Consider the following 21,153-nt stretch of genomic DNA (forward strand, 5'->3'; position numbering starts at 1 on the left):
AGTAAGTCAAAAAAAAAAAAACAAGTCCAATAAATATATAAACACGTATACATATATTCGAAAGAGCATTAGTCGTAATTAGTCTAGCAAAATTTCCAGTAGCATAGTCTGAGCAACATCTAGTTAAATGAATAGAAAAGCATAGTCATTATGACTATGCATCATGCGTTTTCATTTCTTTCACTAGCATATGTTGCTGAGCCTATCATATTGCAAATCTTGCGAATTACGACTAATGCTTTTTAGAATACATTAGTACCTTGTGAAATTGTGTTTTAAAACATATACCATTGTTATTACCAAATAATCGCAAATAAGCAAATGAGCAAAGACCGGGATCAAAATAACCGGTGAATAATAAACATCGTTTCAAAAACCCCGCCAAACATTATCTTTCGGCAGCTGACAGCTGAAAAAGAACCCCGGAAGTAAACCCTAATTCAGCTCATGATTGGCTACATTGTCCAAGGTTGAGTCTCGTTGATTGGCTGCTGGTTTTGTACAACCTGAGCCTGTGGTGGGAATTGAACGTATTCGCGCTCTATTCGTCTCACTTTTCGGTTGCTTGCACGAATTGTGCAGTAAAAAACAGCATTCTCGCACAGTTGCTTCATAAATTATTGTTCGTAACTTATTTCTCTTGCACTTTTAGAAATATATCAGTCATCATGCACGTGATCAAGAGAGGTATGTAGTATCCTGTTTTAGCTAAATTTTCGTTTGGTTTATTTGGCTAGTTCTGGTTTATTAGATAAATTAAAATGTATTGATTTTATGATCGACATTGCTGGCTGACTACCAGTTACTGTAATTAATAAAGTTGTCAGTTGAATTGTTGTTTGTATGCTGCATATTCCATGCATTGTTGTAAATAACTAGCCGTCACACTGTCTTGTGAATGATTCGCGAACGTCGTGGCTAGCAAGCTGAAATCCAACTTCAACATTCCTTGTGGACCGCCAACGTTAACTTTGTTAAAAATAGAATTTGAAAAAAAAAAAGAAAGAAACTTGCTAAGATGGCTGGCAGATGTGATTATTGTCTTATCAGGCATTTGACAACATAACCTGGCTCACGTGAACTTGAGCTTGTGAATTGGGTTGTTGGTGGTTGTAACGTTTGAATGATTGTTTTAATTGGCTACATTCTAAAAGTATTGCTATGTTGTGAACACATTGTCATGTGGCTAGCCAATATTTGTCTAGTTGAACTTGGGAACTGCGTTCAAAATGTGTATCTGGCCGTTGGTTAGGTAACGTTACTCTTTTGTTGTCACTTTTGGCGCCAAATTCTATATGGAAAAGTACAACACTTATATAACCCGTTAGCTAGATAGCTAACATCTTCAATAAATATAAGTATAGCTAACTGTTACTTCGTGATCCGTGTGTTACTATATTATATATTGTATTTACTTTTTATTGTTTTAACCGTACTTGTATGAGTGTCTTTGTGTTACCCAACCATAGATAACTTAGTATTATGGGATTCCACAGTCACACTCCCCAAACCATTTCGATATAGTCTTAATATGTTTTGAAATAGAATTTTTAGAAAAATACACAGAAGGCAACATTATATCAGGTCAGACCCCTGTTTAATTTGCCAGTGCTAAGCTCCAGGCATTTGTCATTAAATAATGTTAATAACGCCACAGCTAGCTAGCTAATGTAATTATGATTTTGTGAAGTTACTGACATCTGAGCACGTTTTACTTGCCATTTATACCGACAGGCTGTCGCTATGTAAACCGTAACGGCTAACGTCAGACGACACACTTCTGATGAAACCCTTTTGGCCAAGTTCAGTGACACTGAACAGATTATTTGTTTCCCACGTTAGACGGGCGTCACGAGCGTATCATGTTCGACAAAATCACCTCCCGCATTCAGAAGCTGTGCTACGGGCTCAACGCGGATTTCGTGGACCCTGTAAGTTGACCCAATTACCCACCACACCCCACACACACACACACTACATTTACTTTTACATTTTAGTCATTTAGCAGGTGCCTTTAATAAAGAGTGACTTACAAGTTCCTCAAGTGAAAAGCACTTGTATGTACACAACAGAGTTGTATTAGTGCTGTTCTTCAGTGTGTGTGTGTGTGTGTGTGTGTGTTGCTGACTGCTCCCTGCTCCCTCCGTCCCCTGGTAGACCCATATCACCATGAAGGTCATTCAGGGCCTGTACAGTGGGGTGACCACGGTGGAGCTGGACACCCTGGCCTCAGAGATCACGGCCACGCTCACCACCAAGCACCCGGACTACGCCATCCTGGCTGCCCGCATCGCCGTGTCCAACCTGCACAAGGAGACCAAGAAGGTGTTCAGCGGTGAGTGTGTGTGTGTGTGTCTTTCTGTGTGTGCGTGTGTGAGCGTGCGGCTGCCCGCATCGCCGTGTCCAACCTGCACAAGGAGACCAAGAAGGTGTTCAGCGGTGAGTGTGCGCATGGCTGCACGCCGGGGTGTGTGTGTGTCTTTCTGTGTGTGTGTGCGCGTGTGTGTGTGTGTGTGTGTGTGTGTGTGTCTTTCTGTGCGGGTGTGTGTGTGTGTGTGTGTGTGTCTTTCTGTGCGCGTGTGTGTCTTTCTGTGCGCGTGTGTGTCTTTCTGTGCGCGTGTGTGTCTTTGTGTGTGCGCGTGTGTGTGTGTGTGTGTGTGTGTCTTTCTGTGTGCGTGTGTGTGTGTCTTTCTGTGTGCGTGTGTGTGTGTCTTTCTGTGTGCGTGTGTGTGTGTCTTTCTGTGTGCGTGTGTGTGTGTCTTTCTGTGTGCGTGTGTGTGTGTCTTTCTGTGTGCGTGTGTGTGTGTCTTTCTGTGTGCGTGTGTGTGTGTCTTTCTGTGTGCGTGTGTGTGTGTCTCTGTGTGTGCATGTGTGTGTGTGTCTTTCTGTGTGTGTGTGTCTTTCTGTGTGTGTGTGTCTTTCTGTGTGCGTGTGTGTGTGTGTCTTTCTGTGTGCGTGTGTGTGTGTCTTTCTGTGTGTGTGTGTGTGTGTCTTTCTGTGCGCGTGTGTGTGTGTGTCTTTCTGTGTGCGTGTGTGTCTTCCTGCGTGCGTGTGTGTGTGTCTTTCTGCGTGCGTGAGCGCGTGTGTGTGTCTTTCTGCGTGCGCGCGTGTGTGTGTGTCTTTCTGCGTGCGTGTGTGTGTGTGTGTGTGTGTTTCTGTGTGTGTGTGTGTGTCTTTCTGCGTGCGTGCGCGTGTGTCTTTCTGTGTGCGCGTGTGTGTGTGTCTGTGCGTGTGAGTGTGTCTTTCTGTGTGCGTGTGTGTGTGTGTGTGTTTCTGTGTGTGTGTGTGTGTCTTTCTGCGTGCGTGCGCGTGTGTCTTTCTGTGTGCGCGTGTGTGTGTGTCTGTGCGTGTGAGTGTGTCTTTCTGTGTGCGTGTGAGTGTGTGTCTTTCTGTGTGCGCGTGAGTGTGTCTTTCTGTGTGCGTGCGTGCGTGTGTGTGTCTTTCTGCGTGCGTGCGCGTGTGTCTTTCTGTGTGTGTGTGTGTGTGTGTCTTTCTGTGTGTGTGTGTCTTTCTGTGTGCGTGCGTGTGTGTGTCTTTCTGTGTGCGTGTGTGTGTGTGTCTTTCTGTGTGCGTGTGTGTGTGTGTCTTTCTGTGTGTGTGTGTGTGTGTGTCTTTCTGTGCGCGTGTGTGTGTGTGTCTTTCTGTGTGCGTGTGTGTCTTCCTGCGTGCGTGTGTGTGTGTCTTTCTGCGTGCGTGAGCGCGTGTGTGTGTCTTTCTGCGTGCGCGCGTGTGTGTGTGTCTTTCTGCGTGCGTGCGCGCGTGTGTGTGTGTCTTTCTGCGTGCGTGTGTGTGTGTCTTTCCGCGTGCGTGCGTGTGTGTGTGTGTGTTTCTGTGTGTGTGTGTGTGTGTGTCTTTCTGCGTGCGTGCGCGTGTGTCTTTCTGTGTGCGCGTGTGTGTGTGTCTGTGCGTGTGAGTGTGTCTTTCTGTGTGCGTGTGAGTGTGTGTCTTTCTGTGTGCGCGTGAGTGTGTCTTTCTGTGTGCGTGCGTGCGTGTGTGTGTCTTTCTGTGTGCGTGCGTGCGTGTGTGTGTCTTTCTGCGTGCGTGCGCGTGTGTCTTTCTGTGTGTGTGTGTGTGTGTGTCTTTCTGCGTGCGTGTGCGCATGTGTGTGTCTTTCTGCGTGCTTGTGCGCATGTGTGTGTCTTTCTGCGTGCGTGTGCGCGTGTGTGTGTCTTTCTGCGTGCGTGTGCGCATGTGTGTGTCTTTCTGCGTGCGTGTGCGCATGTGTGTGTCTTTCTGCGTGCGTGTGCGCATGTGTGTGTCTTTCTGCGTGCGTGTGCGCGTGTGTGTGTCTTTCTGCGTGCGTGTGCGCATGTGTGTGTCTTTCTGCGTGCGTGTGCGCATGTGTCTTTCTGCGTGCGTGTGCGCATGTGTCTTTCTGCGCGCGCGTGTGTGTGTGTCTTTCTGTGTGTGCGCGCGTGTGTGTGTCTTTCTGTGTGTGCGCGCGTGTGTGTGTGTGTGTGTCTTTCTGTGCGCGTGTGTGTGTGTCTTTCTGTGCGTGTGTGTGTCTTTCTGTGCGCGTGTGTATGTGTCTCTGTGCGCGTGTGTGAGTGTGCGGCTGCCCGCATCGCCGTGTCCAACCTCCACAAGGGGACCGAGAAGGTGTTCAGCGGAGTGTGTGTGTGTGTGTGTGTGTGTGTGTGTGTGTGTGTGTGTGTGTGTGTGTGTGTGTGTGTGTGTGTGTGTGTGTGTGTGTGTGTGAATATTGACTTTTGATAGATTAGGTTTATTAACAGTTAAGATTAAATCTCCAGATTTTTACTTCCTGGACTCAAGCTCTGGCGCTTCATGTCAGCCTCTTGGATCAGTGTTAGCATTAGCGTTAGCTTCATCGCTACTTTCAGTCATGTGTGTGAGTGCAAATGGCTGTCCTGCATCACACACACTGGCATAATGCACATAACCTCACACTTAACCAGGACGGCCGGTGCGGATGGAGAAATGAGCAGATAATGACTCCTCCAGTTTAATCCTGTCTGGAGTATCCTAACCGTCCAGGTGTGGTGTGGTGAACGGTGTGCACGGTGGCGTGGTCAGGTGTCTGTACTGACGCGGTTCTTCCTCCACCCGTAGACGTCGTGGAGGACCTGTACAACTACGTCAACCCCCTGAACAACCGTCACTCGCCCATGGTTTCCAAGGAGACCCTCGACCTCGTCATGGCCCACAAAGACGTGAGTGTCTTTGGCGTTTCCGTTTCAGATTTGTTAAGTGTAGGGTGCTGGGAGTAACGTCTGCTGTGCCCCGCCAAGGGACTGCAGATGGACATGAGCTGTGGCTGGCTGGGGTGATGCATCATATTTCACGCTGTGTCATTTCTGTTAATTACACACACAGCCCCTATGAAATTAATGAAATTCATCGTTAAAAGAAAATGTCTGTTCTCTCTCGCCCTCGTCTTCAGCGTTTGAACTCTGCCATCATCTTCGACCGAGACTTCTCCTACAACTTCTTCGGATTCAAGGTGATTGTGTTTCTCGCAATAGAATTGTCAAGGTGTGAACCCCCCCCCCCCCCCCACTGCATTGGTTGTTCAGGACTTCAAGCATAAAAAAACAACAAAAAACAAGCTGACGCATTTTTGCAGGTTACACTTTGAATACATTTGATTGTGAAGTAGATGCAGCAGCAATTGTAGCTTTTGTGCCTGTGTGAATGAGAAATAATAATCTCTTCTCTCCTTAGACCCTGGAGCGCTCCTACCTGCTGAAGATCAACGGTAAAGGTATGTACGTGAACACACGAGCCCTGCGAGATTCTGTGTGGAAGGTCTCTCGTCTCTTATCTAAACTGTTTAAAGTGCTAATGGTCTCCCCCCCTCCGCTTCCTTGGTTCAGTTGCCGAGCGACCCCAGCACATGCTGATGAGGGTTGCCGTGGGGATCCACAAGACGGACATCGACGCGGCCATCGAGACCTACAACCTTCTGTCGGAGAAGTGGTTCACGCACGCCTCCCCCACGCTGTTCAACGCTGGCACCAACCGACCCCAGCTCTCCAGGTGTGTGCGCACATTCAGAGTTTAAAATGGTGTGGCGTCACAGACACGGATTACGCTTTGTATGCAGAATCTCCATTCAGTTGACCGTTGCTTGTGTTTCACTCCCATGATTAGATGGAAATGGTGCACTGCACGCCTTGTATTCGATGGGTTCAGTAAGAGGATGTGCAATTAGGCCTTTAGTGTGTTCAGCCAGCATCTGCAGGACATGGTAAATGTTGTGGCTGTTTTCATTCATCTTTTTAACCCCTCTGAACAGCTGCTTCCTGCTGGCGATGAAGGACGACAGCATCGAGGGGATCTACGACACGCTGAAGCAGTGCGCACTCATCTCCAAATCCGCCGGGGGCATCGGCGTGGCCGTCAGCTGCATCAGGGCCACGGGCAGCTACATCGCAGGGGTGAGTCATTCACTCGCTCATTCATTCAGTCAGGGGTGAGTCATTCACTCGCTCATTCATTCAGTCAGGGGTGAGTCATTCACTCGCTCATTCATTCAGTCAGGGGTGAGTCATTCACTCGCTCATTCATTCAGTCAGGGGTGAGTCATTCACTCGCTCATTCATTCAGTCAGGGGTGAGTCATTCACTCGCTCATTCATTCAGTCAGGGGTGAGTCATTCACTCGCTCATTCATTCAGTCAGGGGTGAGTCATTCACTCGCTCATTCATTCAGTCAGGGGTGAGTCATTCACTCGCTCATTCATTCAGTCAGGGGTGAGTCATTCACTCGCTCATTCATTCAGTCAGGGGTGAGTCATTCACTCGCTCATTCATTCAGTCAGGGGTGAGTCACTCACTCGCTCATTCATTCAGTCAGGGGTGAGTCACTCACTCATTCATTGAGTCAGGGGTGAGTCACTCACTCATTCATTGAGTCAGGGGTGAGTCATTCACTCGTTCATTCATTGAGTCAGGGGTGAGTCACTCGCTCATTCATTCATTGAGTCAGGGGTGAGTCACTCACTCGCTCATTCATTGAATCAGGGGTGAGTCATTCACTCGCTTCAATTTTATTTATTTTCTCTTCCTGATTCATGAGGAAATGAAGATTTTTTTTGGGGCCTTAAATGTCTAAGGGCTGCTCATATTCTGCCCAAGACCTTGACCCCTTGAGGCATTAAGGGCTCGGAGCAGATTATTTATTTTATTAGTTATTTAACTGACAGTTTTTAAGTCTGAAGCCACTTACAGTTGATTAGACTTAGCAGGGGCCAATCCCCCCTGGAGCAATGTGAGGTTAAGGGCCTTGCTCAAGGGCCCAGTAGCTGTGCGGATCTTATTGTGGCTACACCGGCCCAGTCTGGCACCTTTTCCACTAGATTAAGTTTGGATTAAAGTGAGTTCTATATGGAGAATCTCCAAAAAAACTCTATGACATGGTCCGTGTCTGAAACTGGCCCTTGGGGTGTGTGTTTATATCCTAACGAGGGGACCATTCTGGGATGAACTAACGGAAACCCCGTCCTTTGTTTTGACAGAACAGCCCTTTTAATCCTCCTTGTTTTCTCTCCTGCGTTTCAGACGAACGGAAACTCCAACGGGTTGGTGCCCATGCTGAGGGTGTACAACAATACGGCTCGCTACGTGGACCAGGGCGGCAACAAGGTCAGGGGTCACGGGGAGGGGGGGGTCACGGCAAGCCACACGGCACAAACGCTTGCAGTGCCTGGCCACTAGAGAGCGCAAGTCCCCCTGTAGAATAGCGTTTCTCAACTCCAGTCCTTCAGGGTTCCTTCCCAGAAGGGTTTCGTTGTAACCAGGAAGTCTTAACTAATCAAGGGCATGTTTTGGTGGTTTAATTGGTGCAGTCATTAAATCAGGTTGGGAGTCCCTGGTTACAACAAGCGGGTCCCAAGGACCGCTAAGGCACGAGTGTCTGATCTTAATCTCCAGAACCAGGTTATGCTGAAACCTGCACTGACGTTCAATAAACATAAAATTCATCATTTTTTTCAAAATCTGTTTTTGGCGTTCAGAGGACTCTGGTATTGTCAAATTTAAATATTTAGACTTTCTGCTGCATCTCGGGTGGTTTGTGGGTGTAGAGTAACAGGGTGCTGTAGATTTCGGGGAGGTGTGTGTGTGTGTAACATGGTTTGCGGGTGCAGAGTAACAGGGGTGCTGTAGATTTTGGGGAGGTTTGTGTGTGTGTGTCTGTGTGCATGCGTGTCTGTGTGTGCGTGTCTGTGTCTGCGTGCGTGTCTGCGTGCGTGTCTGCGTGCGTGTCTGCGTGCGTGTCTGCGTGCGTGTCTGCGTGCGTGTCTGCGTGCGTGTGTGCGTGCGTGTGTGTGTGTGTGCGTGTGTGCGTGCGTGTCTGTGTCTGTGCGTGTCTGTGTGCGTGTCTGTGTGCGTGTGCGTGCGTGTCTGTGTGTGTGTGTGTGTGTGTCTGTGTGCATGTCTGTGTGCGTGTCTGTAACGTGGCTGGTTTTCCGTGTGTGTAACGTGGCTGGTTTTCCGTGTGTGTAACGTGGCTGGTTTTCCGTGTGTGTAACGTGGCTGGTTTTCCGTGTGTGTGACGTGGCTGGTTTTCCGTGTCTGTAACGTGTCTGTGTGTGTGTGTAACGTGGCTGGTTTTCCGTGTGTGTAACGTGGCTGGTTTTCCGTGTGTGTAACGTGGCTGGTTTTCCGTGTGTGTAACGTGGCTGGTTTTCCGTGTGTGTAACGTGGCTGGTTTTCCGTGTGTGTAACGGCTGGTTTTCCGTGTCTGTAACGTGGCTGGTTTTCCGTCCCTGCACACAGAGGCCCGGGGCCTTCGCCATGTACCTGGAGCCCTGGCACTTCGACATCTTCGATTTCCTGGAGCTGAAGAAGAACACGGGGAAGGAGGAGCAGAGGGCCCGGGACCTGTTCTACGGTCTCTGGATCCCAGACCTCTTCATGAAGAGGGTGGAGAGCAACCAGGTGAGCCTCCTCTAGCACCTGGGAATGCTGGGATAGCTGGGCATGAAGCAGGATTATGGAGTTAGCTGGGTGAAGTTATCCAGCTAACTTTGTAATCCTGATTTGAAAGATGCCCCCTGGTGTGTGTGGTTGCCAGGCTGGTAATGGAGTCAGTAAATTTGGATGGCGATGAAACCAGGCTGTTTTTGCATGTTGATCGATGACTCGTCTATCGCTCCGTAGGACTGGTCTCTGATGTGCCCCAGCGATTGCCCGGGTCTGGATGAGTGCTGGGGGGAGGAGTTTGAGAAGCTCTACACCAGGTGATGGAGCCGCTCCACTGAACTGCTGTTACACTGTCGACCAATCAGCGCCCAGCCAAGCAGCATCGCCCTATTTAGTTGATGGGTTTTACTGTTTAAGTTAGACAACCCCACATTTCTCCAGGCGTCAGCTAAATAACTTATGTCTTGTAAGTCGAGTGTTAATGCAGTAAAAAAAAAAGAAAAATTGATATCACCAAGACTCAGGATTTTGGAAGCACTGAAGTGTAACCGCAGCCCTCGGATTAACACTGAGAATCGGCCTGATCTCTGACCCTCACGGTGTGACCTCTGACCCTCGGGGCGTGCCCTCTGACCCTCACGGTGTGACCTCTGACCCTCGGGGCGTGCCCTCTGACCCTCACGGTGTGCCCTCTGACCCTCACGGTGTGCCCTCTGACCCTCGGGGCGTGCCCTCTGACCCTGGCGGTGTGCCCCTCCCCCCTGTGGCAGGTACGAGCGGGACGGCAAGGCCAAGCGGGTGGTGAAGGCGCAGCAGGTGTGGTACGCCATCATCGAGTCTCAGACGGAGACCGGCACGCCCTACATGCTCTACAAGGACGCCTGCAACCGCAAGAGCAACCAGCAGAACCTGGGCACCATCAAGTGCAGCAACCTGTGCACCGAGATCGTGGAGTACACCAGCAAGGACGAGGTGAGGGTGCGGTGGGCCTCCGCGCCACAGGGGGGCGCTGTCGTAGGCTAATGCCAACGGTTGTCAACCTGTGCATGTACGTGATACACACCACTTGTGTCCCAATACTCAATGTATCCTCCTTTCCTCCACTCCTCTCCTCCAGGTGGATGTGTTTTTGAGTATTGGGACACACCCCTCACTTGTGCTTGCATTTGTCCATGTTTGGGGACACCTGTGTTGCGGGGGTGGGGGGGCCCGTGTCTGTGTTTTGGGGTTGTCTCTGAGCCGTGTGTTTTTTCTCCTGCAGGTGGCGGTGTGTAACCTGGCCTCCATCGCCCTGAACATGTACGTGACTCCGGAGCGAACCTTCGACTTCCAGAAGCTCGCCTCCGTCACCAAGGTGATCGTCAGGAACCTCAACAAGATCATCGACATCAACTACTACCCCGTGCCCGAGGTACAGTCTGAGTCACCCAATTAATGAATGATCCAATCGCCACACCCTGGTCTCCTCCAGATGGGCCTGATGGTGCGTTCAGGACATCTCGGAAAGCGGCAGGGCTAAAGGTGAATATTAAAGTGAGCGATATTTGGGGTGACCCTCCCTCTGTCCCCGCCCCCCTCTCACAGGCGGAGAGGTCCAATAAGAGGCACAGGCCAGTGGGCATCGGGGTGCAGGGCCTGGCCGACGCCTTCATCCTGATGCGCTTCCCGTTCGAGAGCCCCCAGGCCCAGCTGCTCAACTCCCAGATCTTCGAGACCATCTACCACGCCTCCCTGGAGGCCAGCTGTGAGCTCGCTGCTGAGCTCGGGCCCTACGAGACCTACCAGGGCTCGCCCGTCAGCCGCGGGGTGCGTGTCTCGTCTCGTCTCGTCTCGTCTCTGCTCTCTCTCTCTGCTCTGCTCTGTCTCTGCCTCTCTGCTCTGTCTCTCTGTCTCCCAGCTCTGCTGTAGCTCTCACTCCTTCAAACAGCCCTGCTTCCCTGTCGTGTTTCCCCCGGGCGGTGGGATGTGGGGATGTAGTATGGTCTGAAGAGGCCTGACCTCCTCCTCTTCCTCCTCCTCCTCTCAGGTCCTGCAGTATGACATGTGGGAGAAGACCCCCACAGACCTGTGGGACTGGAGCGCGCTCAAGGAGAAGATCACCAAGTGAGTCTCACCTCTCTCCTCTTTAAGGTCTCACCTCTCTCCTCTTTAAGGTCTCACCTCTCTCCTCTTTAAGGTCTCACCTCTCTCCTCTTTAAGGTCTCACCTCTCTCCTCTTTAAGGTCTCACCTCTCTCCTCTTTAAGGTCTCACCTCTCTCCTCTTTAAGGTCTCACCTCTCTCCTCTTTAAGGTCTCACCTCTCTCCTCTTTAAGGTCTCACCTCTCTCCTCTTTAAGGTCTCACCTCTCTCCTCTTTAAGATCTCACCTCTCTCCTCTTTAAGATCTCACCTCTCTCCTCTTTAAGGTCTCACCTCTCTCCTCTTTAAGATCTCACCTCTCTCCTCTTTAAGATCTCTCTGTTCCGTGGGCAGCTTAATTCAGGGGCACGCAGAGAGGGATGGTCTGTTTCGGGAGTTTGTCTCGACTTCTGCCGTTTAGTTGGCTCAGCTAATGAGTACTTAATAAATTCAAGTGCTGCAGCTGAGGAGACTCCACATGTACCCTTTCTATACCCTGCACATGTACCCTTTGTGACACTGTTTTACTGGGGTCTGGCTGACGCACACCTGGATACACTCGCATAGACACCTGGATACACTCGCATAGACACCTGGATACACTCGCATAGACACCTGGATACACTCGCATAGACACCTGGATACACTCGCATAGACACCTGGATACACTCGCATAGACACCTGGATACACTCTCACACAGACGCCTGGATACACTCTCACAGACGCCTGGATACACTCGCATAGACACCTGGATACACTCTCACAGACGCCTGGATACACTCTCACAGACGCCTGGATACACTCTCACAGACGCCTGGATACACTCTCACAGACGCCTGGATACACTCACACAGACACCTGGATACACTCTCGCACACACCTGGATACACTCACACAGACACCTGGATACACTCACACAGACACCTGGATACACTCACACAGACACCTGGATACACTCACACAGACACCTGGATACACTCACACAGACACCTGGATACACTCACACAGACACCTGGATACACTCACACAGACACCTGGATACACTCACACAGACACCTGGATATACTCTCGCACAGACACCTGGATACACTCTCGCACAGACACCTGGATACACTCTCGCACAGACACCTGGATACACTCTCACATAGACACCTGGATACACTCTCACATAGACAGGCCCTGCAGGACAGGAGTTGTATATCCCTGGTTTAACCCTTTCAGTCTGAAGCCCAATATGACATGTTTCCACCCAAATCCCAAGGGGTTTTGGCTTCGGTTGAGAGTTGAGAATTTGGTAGGGTGTTCATACGGGCTCAATACATTAGTATAGCAATAATTTTGATAGGTTGAGAAGGTTATTGGGTCGAGAGTGCCATAAAGGGTTTTGATGGACAATGAGACGGTCTATTATCTCTAATGATGTGCTTAAGTGTTTAGGTGATGCTAACGTGGCCTTTTGCGTGTGTGTGTGTGTGTGTGTGGAGACTCTAACGTGGCTGTTCCTCTCTCTCTCTCTCCCTCAGACATGGGGTGAGGAACAGCCTGCTCCTGGCCCCCATGCCCACGGCCTCCACCGCCCAGATCCTGGGCAACAACGAGTCCATCGAGCCCTACACCAGCAACCTGTACACCCGGCGCGTGCTCTCCGGGGAGTTCCAGGTGGGTCGCCGCCCTGCGCTGTGCCCGCTGCTTTGGGCCGGGGCCGTGCATGGTCTCGGGTGTGACCACTGTTTGGGTTTTTTGGAGTTTTTCTTGGGGTGTATTGTAAGTGACTGCAAGTTTTGTATAGGGTCTGTATAGGTACGAGTGTGTATAATTGTGCCTGGCTCCAGGGCGGGTGTGTATAATTGTGCCCCTCATGTCCCCCTCAGATTGTGAACCCACACTTGCTGAAGGACCTGACTGAGAGAGGTCTGTGGAACGAGGAGATGAAGAACCAGCTCATCGCCCAGAACGGCTCCATACAGGTACCGCTACAATCCTCCCCTCCCCGTTACAATCCTCCCCTCCCGGGACCGTTCGGCCGGATACGCAACTGCCCTTTCACTCTGAGATTGTATTTATTTGTTTGATGGTGCTGTACATTGGCGGTTTCCCCTCCTCCGCAGGGCATCGAGGAGATCCCTGCTGACCTGAAGGAGCTGTACAAGACCGTGTGGGAGATCTCCCAGAAGACCGTGCTCAAGATGGCGGCCGACCGCGGGGCCTTCATCGACCAGAGCCAGTCCCTGAACATCCACATCGCCGAGCCCAACTACGGCAAGCTGACCAGCATGCACTTCTACGGCTGGAAGCAGGCGAGTCTCCTCCCCCCCACCGCAAACCTGCCAATCACCTGCCCTGACCACAGCCCTGCCAATCACTTGGCCCCTCCCACTGAGCTTCATATCTGCTGGCTCCTCCCCCCTGGCCTGCCAAACTTCCTAATGTTGTTTAGGTCTTGCTTTTCATCTGCTTCAAAACATGAAGAAAATTAACAGACTATATATATATATATATATACTGTTATACCCGTTCTACCTTGCTGAGATTTTTATTTATTTATTATTATTTATTTATTATAAATGCACAAAGTAGTTTCTAGCACCCTCGTATGCTATCTGGGGGCTCTTTACCCTGTAAGGTGTCTTTCTGACCGTCTCCTGTGGAAAGTGAGCAAATTTTAAAAACCGCGGGTTTTCCGCTCCTCCCACAGGGCCTGAAGACGGGCATGTACTACCTGCGGACCAAGCCGGCCGCCAACCCCATCCAGTTCACCCTCGACAAGCAGAAGCTGAAGGAGACGCAGCCCGCCGCCCCCCCGCCGCCCCAGGAGGAGCAGAAGGAGCGCAACAACGCCGCCATGGTGTGCTCCCTGGAGAACCGTGACGATTGCCTGATGTGTGGCTCCTAAACCCGCCCCTGTACCTCGCCCCTACAACCAGCCCCTGTACCCCGCCCCTAAACCCGCCCCTGTACCTCGCCCCTACAACCAGCCCCTTTACCCCGCCCCTAAACCCGCCCCTGTACCTCGCCCCTGTACCCCGCCGCTAAACCCGCCCCTGTACCTCGCCCCTGTACCTCGCCCCTGTACCTCGCCCCTGTACCTCGCCCCTGTACCCCGCCCCTGTACCTCGCCCCAAACCAGCCCCTGTACCTCGCCCCTGTACTGTACCCCGCCCCTTCCCCCCCTCCCCTACACGCCCGCCCCGACTGTCCTCCTCTCCACCGGGGCGGGCTCTGCTGGTGGCTGCGATGGCGCTTCAACGTACCTCACGCTGTGGGTAAACTGGGAATGTCCGCTATTTCACTTTCTTCGGGTGGGTGGGTGGTGTCGAGTGCTTCCGCTTCAGACGTGGTTGGAGGTTGTGTGTGGATATCGTCAGGAGATCAGACTTGCGCTGGGTACTTATCTGGGGGAAAATACTTAAACTTTCTAGATGTGGGGCAGCCATTTTAAGATCCAGGTCAAGACATGCACAAGCTTCACCACGCGTGTGTAGTCCACTGTCCTACTCTAAGCACTTGGGGGGGTAGTTCAGTCGTGGAATGGGTATGAGATGTCTGGGCTTGTTTTTGTGTGAATGGAATGTCTTGCTACAGATCCGTGCTCCGTTCCTGGATGATTCCATGGATACTCAGCACTTAATTGAGGTAAAGTGGTTTATTGCAGTTTAAATGACCTCATTGTCTTGCTTAGGTCTGGAATTTGAAGGAGAGAAAAAAAAACAAAAAAACCTGCGTGAACCTTGAGTGCAGGAGCTGTTTAGAACCAGGGTTTGAGATCTGTCCACATTCACTGTCTTGCTGTATGATGAAATTTTTTTAATGTTGTGTAAACTATATGTTAATATGTAAAAATTAGGAATGCTGCACCTAAGGTCCTAACTACAGGCCTTGCCTTCAAAATGGGGGACACACAATGTATATTTAAAAATTGTAATCTTGGTTATTTTACATGTTTTGCGTAATAAAATCACTTTGTAACAAAAGGTCTCCTGTTTCCTTTACCTTTAACCAACCTGTCACAAAACCTAAATCTGCGTCCACCAGTCCATTTTCAGTCCTATGGAAACACAAAAATTATGTGAATTTACTGGTACTAGTGAGCAGCCAAATGGCTGACTGGTTGGTCTCCGTACCAATCCTGTGGGGGAAGGTAACCCTTGTAGCTGAGTGGAGGAAGAGAATTGGCATGTAGACACCCTGACCTGACTGAATATCCCCTAGGTAAGAATATGTGTGCCCCATGATGGACTGACAACGGTGTGTTCCTGCCTCTTACCTAATGCATGCTGGGATAGGTTCCAGCACCCCTTGCGACTCTGACCAGGAGTAAGCTGGTTGGGTAATTGATGGACGGACACCCTGACCCATTCCTAGAAACCTGTGAATCGTGATGGAAGTGAGGAAGAACCAAGGATTATTTCTGGTTGGCTAATTGACAAGTCAAAGATAACCTGTCTTGAATTAAGATGTAAATTTAAGTTTGGGAGCATGCCAGAAACCCGCAATTACTGTAGCCCTCTGGTGTTGGGGTTTGACATCCCTGAACAAGATGCTTAGATCCTACATGCAGATCATTACCAGAACTTGGTTTTCTGAACAAGAGTAGCTCACTCAATCCTCAGCCCCTCTTCCCTAATAGACGTGTGCTGTCCAGGCCATCCCGTGTGCCGTAAAACCCCACACACGTGAATCTCCCTGAAAGACCGTCGTACTGCAGCTTTTCCTCTCCACCTGGCCGCTAATTGGGCGATTAATCTTGCCGATTGGCCGGTGGTCACACTCACACACGGAGTCTCGGGCATAAATCAGTCCCAGTGAGGCGGGAGAATGAACCCCAGCAGCTCTGCCGGCCCCCAGGGCCTGATTACAGGGTCCACATTATGCCTCCGACCTGCGAACAATCGCATTCCCAAACGGGCACGCCTCAACAGTGAAACCACCAGATAAAAACTCCTAAATCTGCCCCCGCCCTTTCCCTGTGCCCCCCCTACCCCTCATCCCTCCCCTACACACCTGTCCCGTCCCTGTACCCCCGTATACCTGTGAACAATCGCATTTCCCCCCTCAACTGTCTGTGACACCTCTGGGTAAAAACCAACCGTTTCCATGAGAATTACCTCCCCATCTCCCTGCTGAAGGCTGATATCAGTGAGAGTGTGGAACCTCCCCGTCTCCCTGCTGAAGGCTGATATCAGTGAGAGTGTGGAACCTCCCCGTCTCCCTGCTGAAGGCTGATATCAGTGAGAGTGTGGAACCTCCCCGTCTCCCTGCTGAAGGCTGATATCAGTGAGAGTGTGGAACCTCCCCGTCTCCCTGCTGAAGGCTGATATCAGTGAGAGTGTGGAACCTCCCCATCTCCCTGCTGAAGGCTGATATCAGTGAGAGTGTGGAACCTCCCCGTCTCCCTGCTGAAGGCTGATATCAGTGAGAGTGTGGAACCTCCCCGTCTCCCTGCTGAAGGCTGATATCAGTGAGAGTGTGGAACCTCCCCGTCTCCCTGCTGAAGGCTGATATCAGAGTGTGGAACCTCCCCATCTCCCTGCTGAAGGCTGATATCAGTGAGAGTGTGGAACCTCCCCATCTCCCTGCTGAAGGCTGATATCAGTGAGAGTGTGGAACCTCCCCGTCTCCCTGCTGAAGGCTGATATCAGTGAGAGTGTGGAACCTCCCCGTCTCCCTGCTGAAGGCTGATATCAGTGAGAGTGTGGAACCTCCCCGTCTCCCTGCTGAAGGCTGATATCAGAGTGTGGAACCTCCCCATCTCCCTGCTGAAGGCTGATATCAGTGAGAGTGTGGAACCTCCCCATCTCCCTGCTGAAGGCTGATATCAGTGAGAGTGTGGAACCTCCCCGTCTCCCTGCTGAAGGCTGATATCAGTGAGAGTGTGGAACCTCCCCGTCTCCCTGCTGAAGGCTGATATCAGTGAGAGTGTGGAACCTCCCCGTCTCCCTGCTGAAGGCTGATATCAGAGTGTGGAACCTCCCCATCTCCCTGCTGAAGGCTGATATCAGTGAGAGTGTGGAACCTCCCCATCTCCCTGCTGAAGGCTGATATCAGTGAGTGTGGAACCTCCCCGTCTCCCTGCTGAAGGCTGATATCAGTGAGAGTGTGGAACCTCCCCATCTCCCTGCTGAAGGCTGATATCAGTGAGTGTGGAACCTCCCCATCTCCCTGCTGAAGGCTGATATCAGTGAGTGTGGAACCTCCCCGTCTCCCTGCTGAAGGCTGATATCAGTGAGAGTGTGGAACCTCCCCATCTCCCTGCTGAAGGCTGATATCAGTGAGAGTGTGGAACCTCCCCGTCTCCCTGCTGAAGGCTGATATCAGTGAGAGTGTGGAACCTCCCCGTCTCCCTGCTGAAGGCTGATATCAGTGAGAGTGTGGAACCTCCCCGTCTCCCTGCTGAAGGCTGATATCAGTGACAGAGTGGAACCTCCCCGTCTCCCTGCTGAAGGCTGATATCAGTGAGAGTGTGGAACCTCCCCGTCTCCCTGCTGAAGGCTGATATCAGTGAGAGTGTGGAACCTCCCCGTCTCCCTGCTGAAGGCTGATATCAGTGAGAGTGTGGAACCTCCCCGTCTCCCTGCTGAAGGCTGATATCAGTGACAGAGTGGAACCTCCCCGTCTCCCTGCTGAAGGCTGATATCAGTGAGAGTGTGGAACCTCCCCGTCTCCCTGCTGAAGGCTGATATCAGTGACAGAGTGGAAATGCTATCGCTCAAGCGTGACTCGCGTTTAAAACACTCTCTGCTTCTGAATAATCACATTTTTATTTATTTATTACGGCTTGTTTGGTTACAGTAGATGTGTTGGGAGTTATTTGCTTTGAGGCTAAGTGCTGGAGGTGAAGCTGGTGAGTTCTGTGAAACCCCTTTGCGCTGTGAGGTGAACGGACACCGGCTTCGGGACTCGTCCTGAAACTTAATTCTGACTTTTAGGCAAGGATTTGGGGCACAAAACAAAGCCTTTTCGCACTAAAAGAAACATTTTTCAACCGGATATTTGGGCTTTGTACGATCCTTGTTTTCCACAAGCGGCTCATTGCACTGCATCTCCTCACAGAGGAACAGTTTTTCCTGCATAACAAAGTCCTGAGTGCGTCTCCAGTGACTTGCCTCGTGTCACCGCGTGCCGTTCCCCGCACAGAACAGGAGACCTGGACTGCTCTGTCAAACGGTGCGAACGGCGGTTTTATCAAGACGTCACACACACGCCTCATAAAGTTGGCCACGAAGTCGACCATAAAAAGGGAAGAAAAAAAAAAAATCCCACGTACACTTTTACGGAGCCCAAGACAAAGATGTTGGCATGGCGACAGGTGACACCATCTGCTGGGGAGAATTTGGCTGTGATGTAAGCGAATCACCGTGGCAACCCCAAGGGCCCCCGGAACAAACAACCGGAGATGAGCAAGCCTTGGCCTGCACGGCCCCCGCGGGGAGGGCACGACACCCCCAGGGCAAACAGTATCTCCGCTAATTGAATATGAAAAACTCTACCGTCGGTAACGACATGAGACACAAAGTCAGTTATACTGCGGCACGAAGGTGTCTGAACCCATCACTGGCTGTTTAATTCGCAGAAACACACACACACATATACACACAGATACACACTGCTGTTTTGATCACTCCTTTAACGAAAACACTCACAAATACCATCACACACAAGCGTGCATATACTCTCGCTCAAATGCAAATTTCTCACCAATATTTAGTGATGAGTTGTGGTGTTTTATTAGTGTGACATTACAGTGTGTTGCCAAAGCTCAGGTTTGAAATAACAGACAGACAATAGAATGACATCATTAAAATCTGTCACACACCGACCGAAACTCGTGTTTATAGTCCCGTCTGTTTGGAAGTATTTTCCTCCTTGCTCTTCTTGTTAGAAAGTGATTCCTGACCCACATACACAGAGCTATCTATCACTGCTATGACTGCTGTGCAAATTATTTAGGGTTTTCTTCTCTCCTGGGTAATTATTGCTACCGATTGGCCCAGACTGTCTTCACACCTGACTTCCAGGTAAAGAGAGGGTGAACACACCTGACTCCCAGGTAAAGGGAGGGTGAACACACCTGACTCCCAGGTAAAGGGAGGGTGAACACACCTGACTTTTAGGTAAAGGGAGGGTGATCACACCTGACTTCCAGGTAAAGGGAGGTGAACACACCTGACTTCCAGGTAAAGGGAGGGTAGCAAGGCAGCAGGTCTCTGACCTTTTCGAGGACCGCTTGCAGAGTCTGCTGATCCGTGGTGTAAATCTAGAGCGGCAGAGGAAGATGGCCGATCTTTAAAAGAGTTTTTTGAGTTTGCGGCTCTGATTGGTCGCTCCGGTGACGGAGCCCTCCCCTTCCTGGGACCCGAAGCCCGTGTCCCGAGAGCCGCCGCTATCGGTCGGAGACAGAGCGTCCTCTTCCGGAACCTTCTCACCCGCCTTGGACTTCTCTGTCTCCTTCTCCTCCACCTTCACACCATCGTTCTTCTTCTCCTCTTCTTTCACACCATCGTTCTTCTCCTCCTCTTCTTTCACACCATCGTTCTTCTCCTCCTCTTCTTTCACGCCGTCATTCTTCTCCTCCTCCACCTTCACGCCGTCCGTCGTCTCCTCTTCCACGTTCGTGCCACCTGTCCTCTCTACTCTAACCCCGGTCTTCTCTCCGGTTACACCATCCGTCTTCTCCTCCTCCTCCACCTTCGCCCCATCATTGACTTCCTCCTCTCCTTTCACACCATCCGTCCCTTTCTCATCCTTCTCTACCTTCTCCTGCTCCATCCCTCCGTTCCCCACGTCTCTCTTTTCTTTCCTCTTCAATGCGTTCCACACACTCTCTTTCCAAGCCTCCTCCTTTCTCTCCAGGCCCGCTCTCCCTTCCTCCATCCTCCTCTCCTCTCCTCCCCCCTCGTTCTCCTCCTCTCCGTGGCTGAAGGGGACGTGCAGGGGTAGGTGGCCGCTCTCTGTCGCCGCCTGGCTGTCGAAATCGCGGAAGTTGTTCTTGGCCCCCCGGATGTACCTCCCCAGTATGGAGGATCCCTGGGTCGTCGGGGCGGTCTGGTCCGATTGGCTGGCCAGGTTCTGGTGGATCTGCTTCATCTCCGAGTGCAGGCGGCCCACGACCTTACCCAGCTCCGTGATGCGATTCCCCACGTCTGAGGGAGAGGCACAGACCCAGAACCACCATGTTTAAAGACCACGGGGACTAAAAACAACTCTAAAGACCACGGTGACTAAAACAACATTAAAGACCACCCATGACTAAAACAACATTAAAGACCAAGGTGACTAAAACAACATTAAAGAACAAGGTGACTTATAAACAACACTAAAGACCACCGTGACTAAAACAAAATGAAAGTCCACCGTGACTAAAACAACATTAAAGACCAAGGTGACTAAAACAACATTAAAGAACAAGGTGACTTATAAACAACACTAAAGACCACCGTGACTAAAACAAAATGAAAGTCCACCGTGACTAAAACAACACTAAAGACCACCGTGACTAAAACAAAATGAAAGTCCACCGTGAGTAAAACAACATTAAAGACCAAGGTGACTAAAACAACATTAAAGAACAAGGTGACTTATAAACAACACTAAAGACCACCGTGACTAAAACAAAATGAAAGTCCACCGTGACTAAAACAACATTAAAGACCAAGGTGACTATAAACAACACTAAAGACCACTGTGACTAAAACAACATTAAAGAGCACTGTGGCAAGTTAACATAACCTATGCAACTGAGATAAACCAAAGCATTCTTAAAATAAAAATATACTAAGATAGTACATGATGTCATGTTATCCATGGATAGTGTTGACTGATTCTGCCCATTCTGACCCACATTAGCCCATGCTAGCCCACATTTGCCCATATTGACCCACATTAGCCCATGTTAGCCCATGTTGACGCACATTAGCCGATGTTAGCCCACATTTGCCCATATTGACCCACATTACCCATGTTAGCCCATGTTGACCCACATTGGCCCATGTTAGCCCACATTTTCCCATATTGACCCACATTAGCCCATGTTAGCCCTTGTGGACGCACATTAGCCCATGTTAGCCCACATTAGCCCATATTGACCCACATTACCCACATTAGCCCATGTTGGCCCACATTGACCCATATTGGCCCACAATGGCCCATGT

The 21,153-nt window shown here is 50.6% G+C and overlaps 2 protein-coding genes across 5 annotated transcripts in view; one reads left to right on the forward strand and one right to left on the reverse strand.

The window, feature by feature from the left end:
* The first annotated feature begins 506 nt into the window (after nucleotides 1-506).
* rrm1 (ribonucleotide reductase M1 polypeptide) lies at nucleotides 507-14,050 on the forward strand. Of its 4 annotated transcripts, none has more exons than XM_061248008.1 (20): nucleotides 507-687; nucleotides 1,843-1,931; nucleotides 2,158-2,335; nucleotides 5,071-5,171; nucleotides 5,402-5,461; nucleotides 5,683-5,722; nucleotides 5,835-5,997; nucleotides 6,257-6,398; nucleotides 7,521-7,604; nucleotides 8,739-8,900; nucleotides 9,123-9,202; nucleotides 9,656-9,857; nucleotides 10,147-10,296; nucleotides 10,470-10,691; nucleotides 10,912-10,988; nucleotides 12,529-12,664; nucleotides 12,877-12,972; nucleotides 13,114-13,302; nucleotides 13,701-13,919; nucleotides 14,035-14,050. In XM_061248008.1, exons 1-19 carry the CDS (start codon nucleotides 669-671, stop codon nucleotides 13,896-13,898), a joined length of 2,388 nt encoding a protein of 795 aa, XP_061103992.1. In that variant the 5' UTR covers nucleotides 507-668; the 3' UTR covers nucleotides 13,899-13,919; nucleotides 14,035-14,050. The 4 variants fall into 4 exon arrangements, with proteins under 4 accessions (XP_061103992.1, XP_061103993.1, XP_061103995.1 ...); XM_061248009.1 differs by lacking the exon at nucleotides 14,035-14,050 and adding an exon at nucleotides 13,952-14,003 and having other exon boundaries at nucleotides 13,701-13,912; XM_061248011.1 differs by lacking the exons at nucleotides 507-687; nucleotides 1,843-1,931; nucleotides 2,158-2,335 and adding an exon at nucleotides 2,390-2,439.
* Nucleotides 14,051-19,288: 5,238 nt separating this feature from the next.
* LOC133133580 (short transient receptor potential channel 2-like) overlaps nucleotides 19,289-21,153 on the reverse strand; it is a 20,610-nt gene continuing 18,745 nt past the window's right edge. The window contains exon 22 of the mRNA XM_061249682.1: nucleotides 19,289-20,145. Within this exon, the coding sequence (XP_061105666.1) occupies nucleotides 19,289-20,145 (857 nt within the window). The remainder of the gene's footprint in view (nucleotides 20,146-21,153) is intronic.

The sequence above is a fragment of the Conger conger genome, chromosome 7, assembly GCF_963514075.1.
Source record: "Conger conger chromosome 7, fConCon1.1, whole genome shotgun sequence".
Classification (NCBI taxonomy): domain Eukaryota; kingdom Metazoa; phylum Chordata; class Actinopteri; order Anguilliformes; family Congridae; genus Conger; species Conger conger.

Bases quoted from the DNA above. Each gene is read 5' to 3' on its own strand.
- rrm1 (XM_061248008.1), top strand. The intron at 5,462-5,682 runs GTGATTGTGTTT...TTCTCTCCTTAG, and splicing joins ACAACTTCTTCGGATTCAAG to ACCCTGGAGCGCTCCTACCT. The intron at 10,692-10,911 runs GTGCGTGTCTCG...TCCTCCTCTCAG, and splicing joins GCTCGCCCGTCAGCCGCGGG to GTCCTGCAGTATGACATGTG.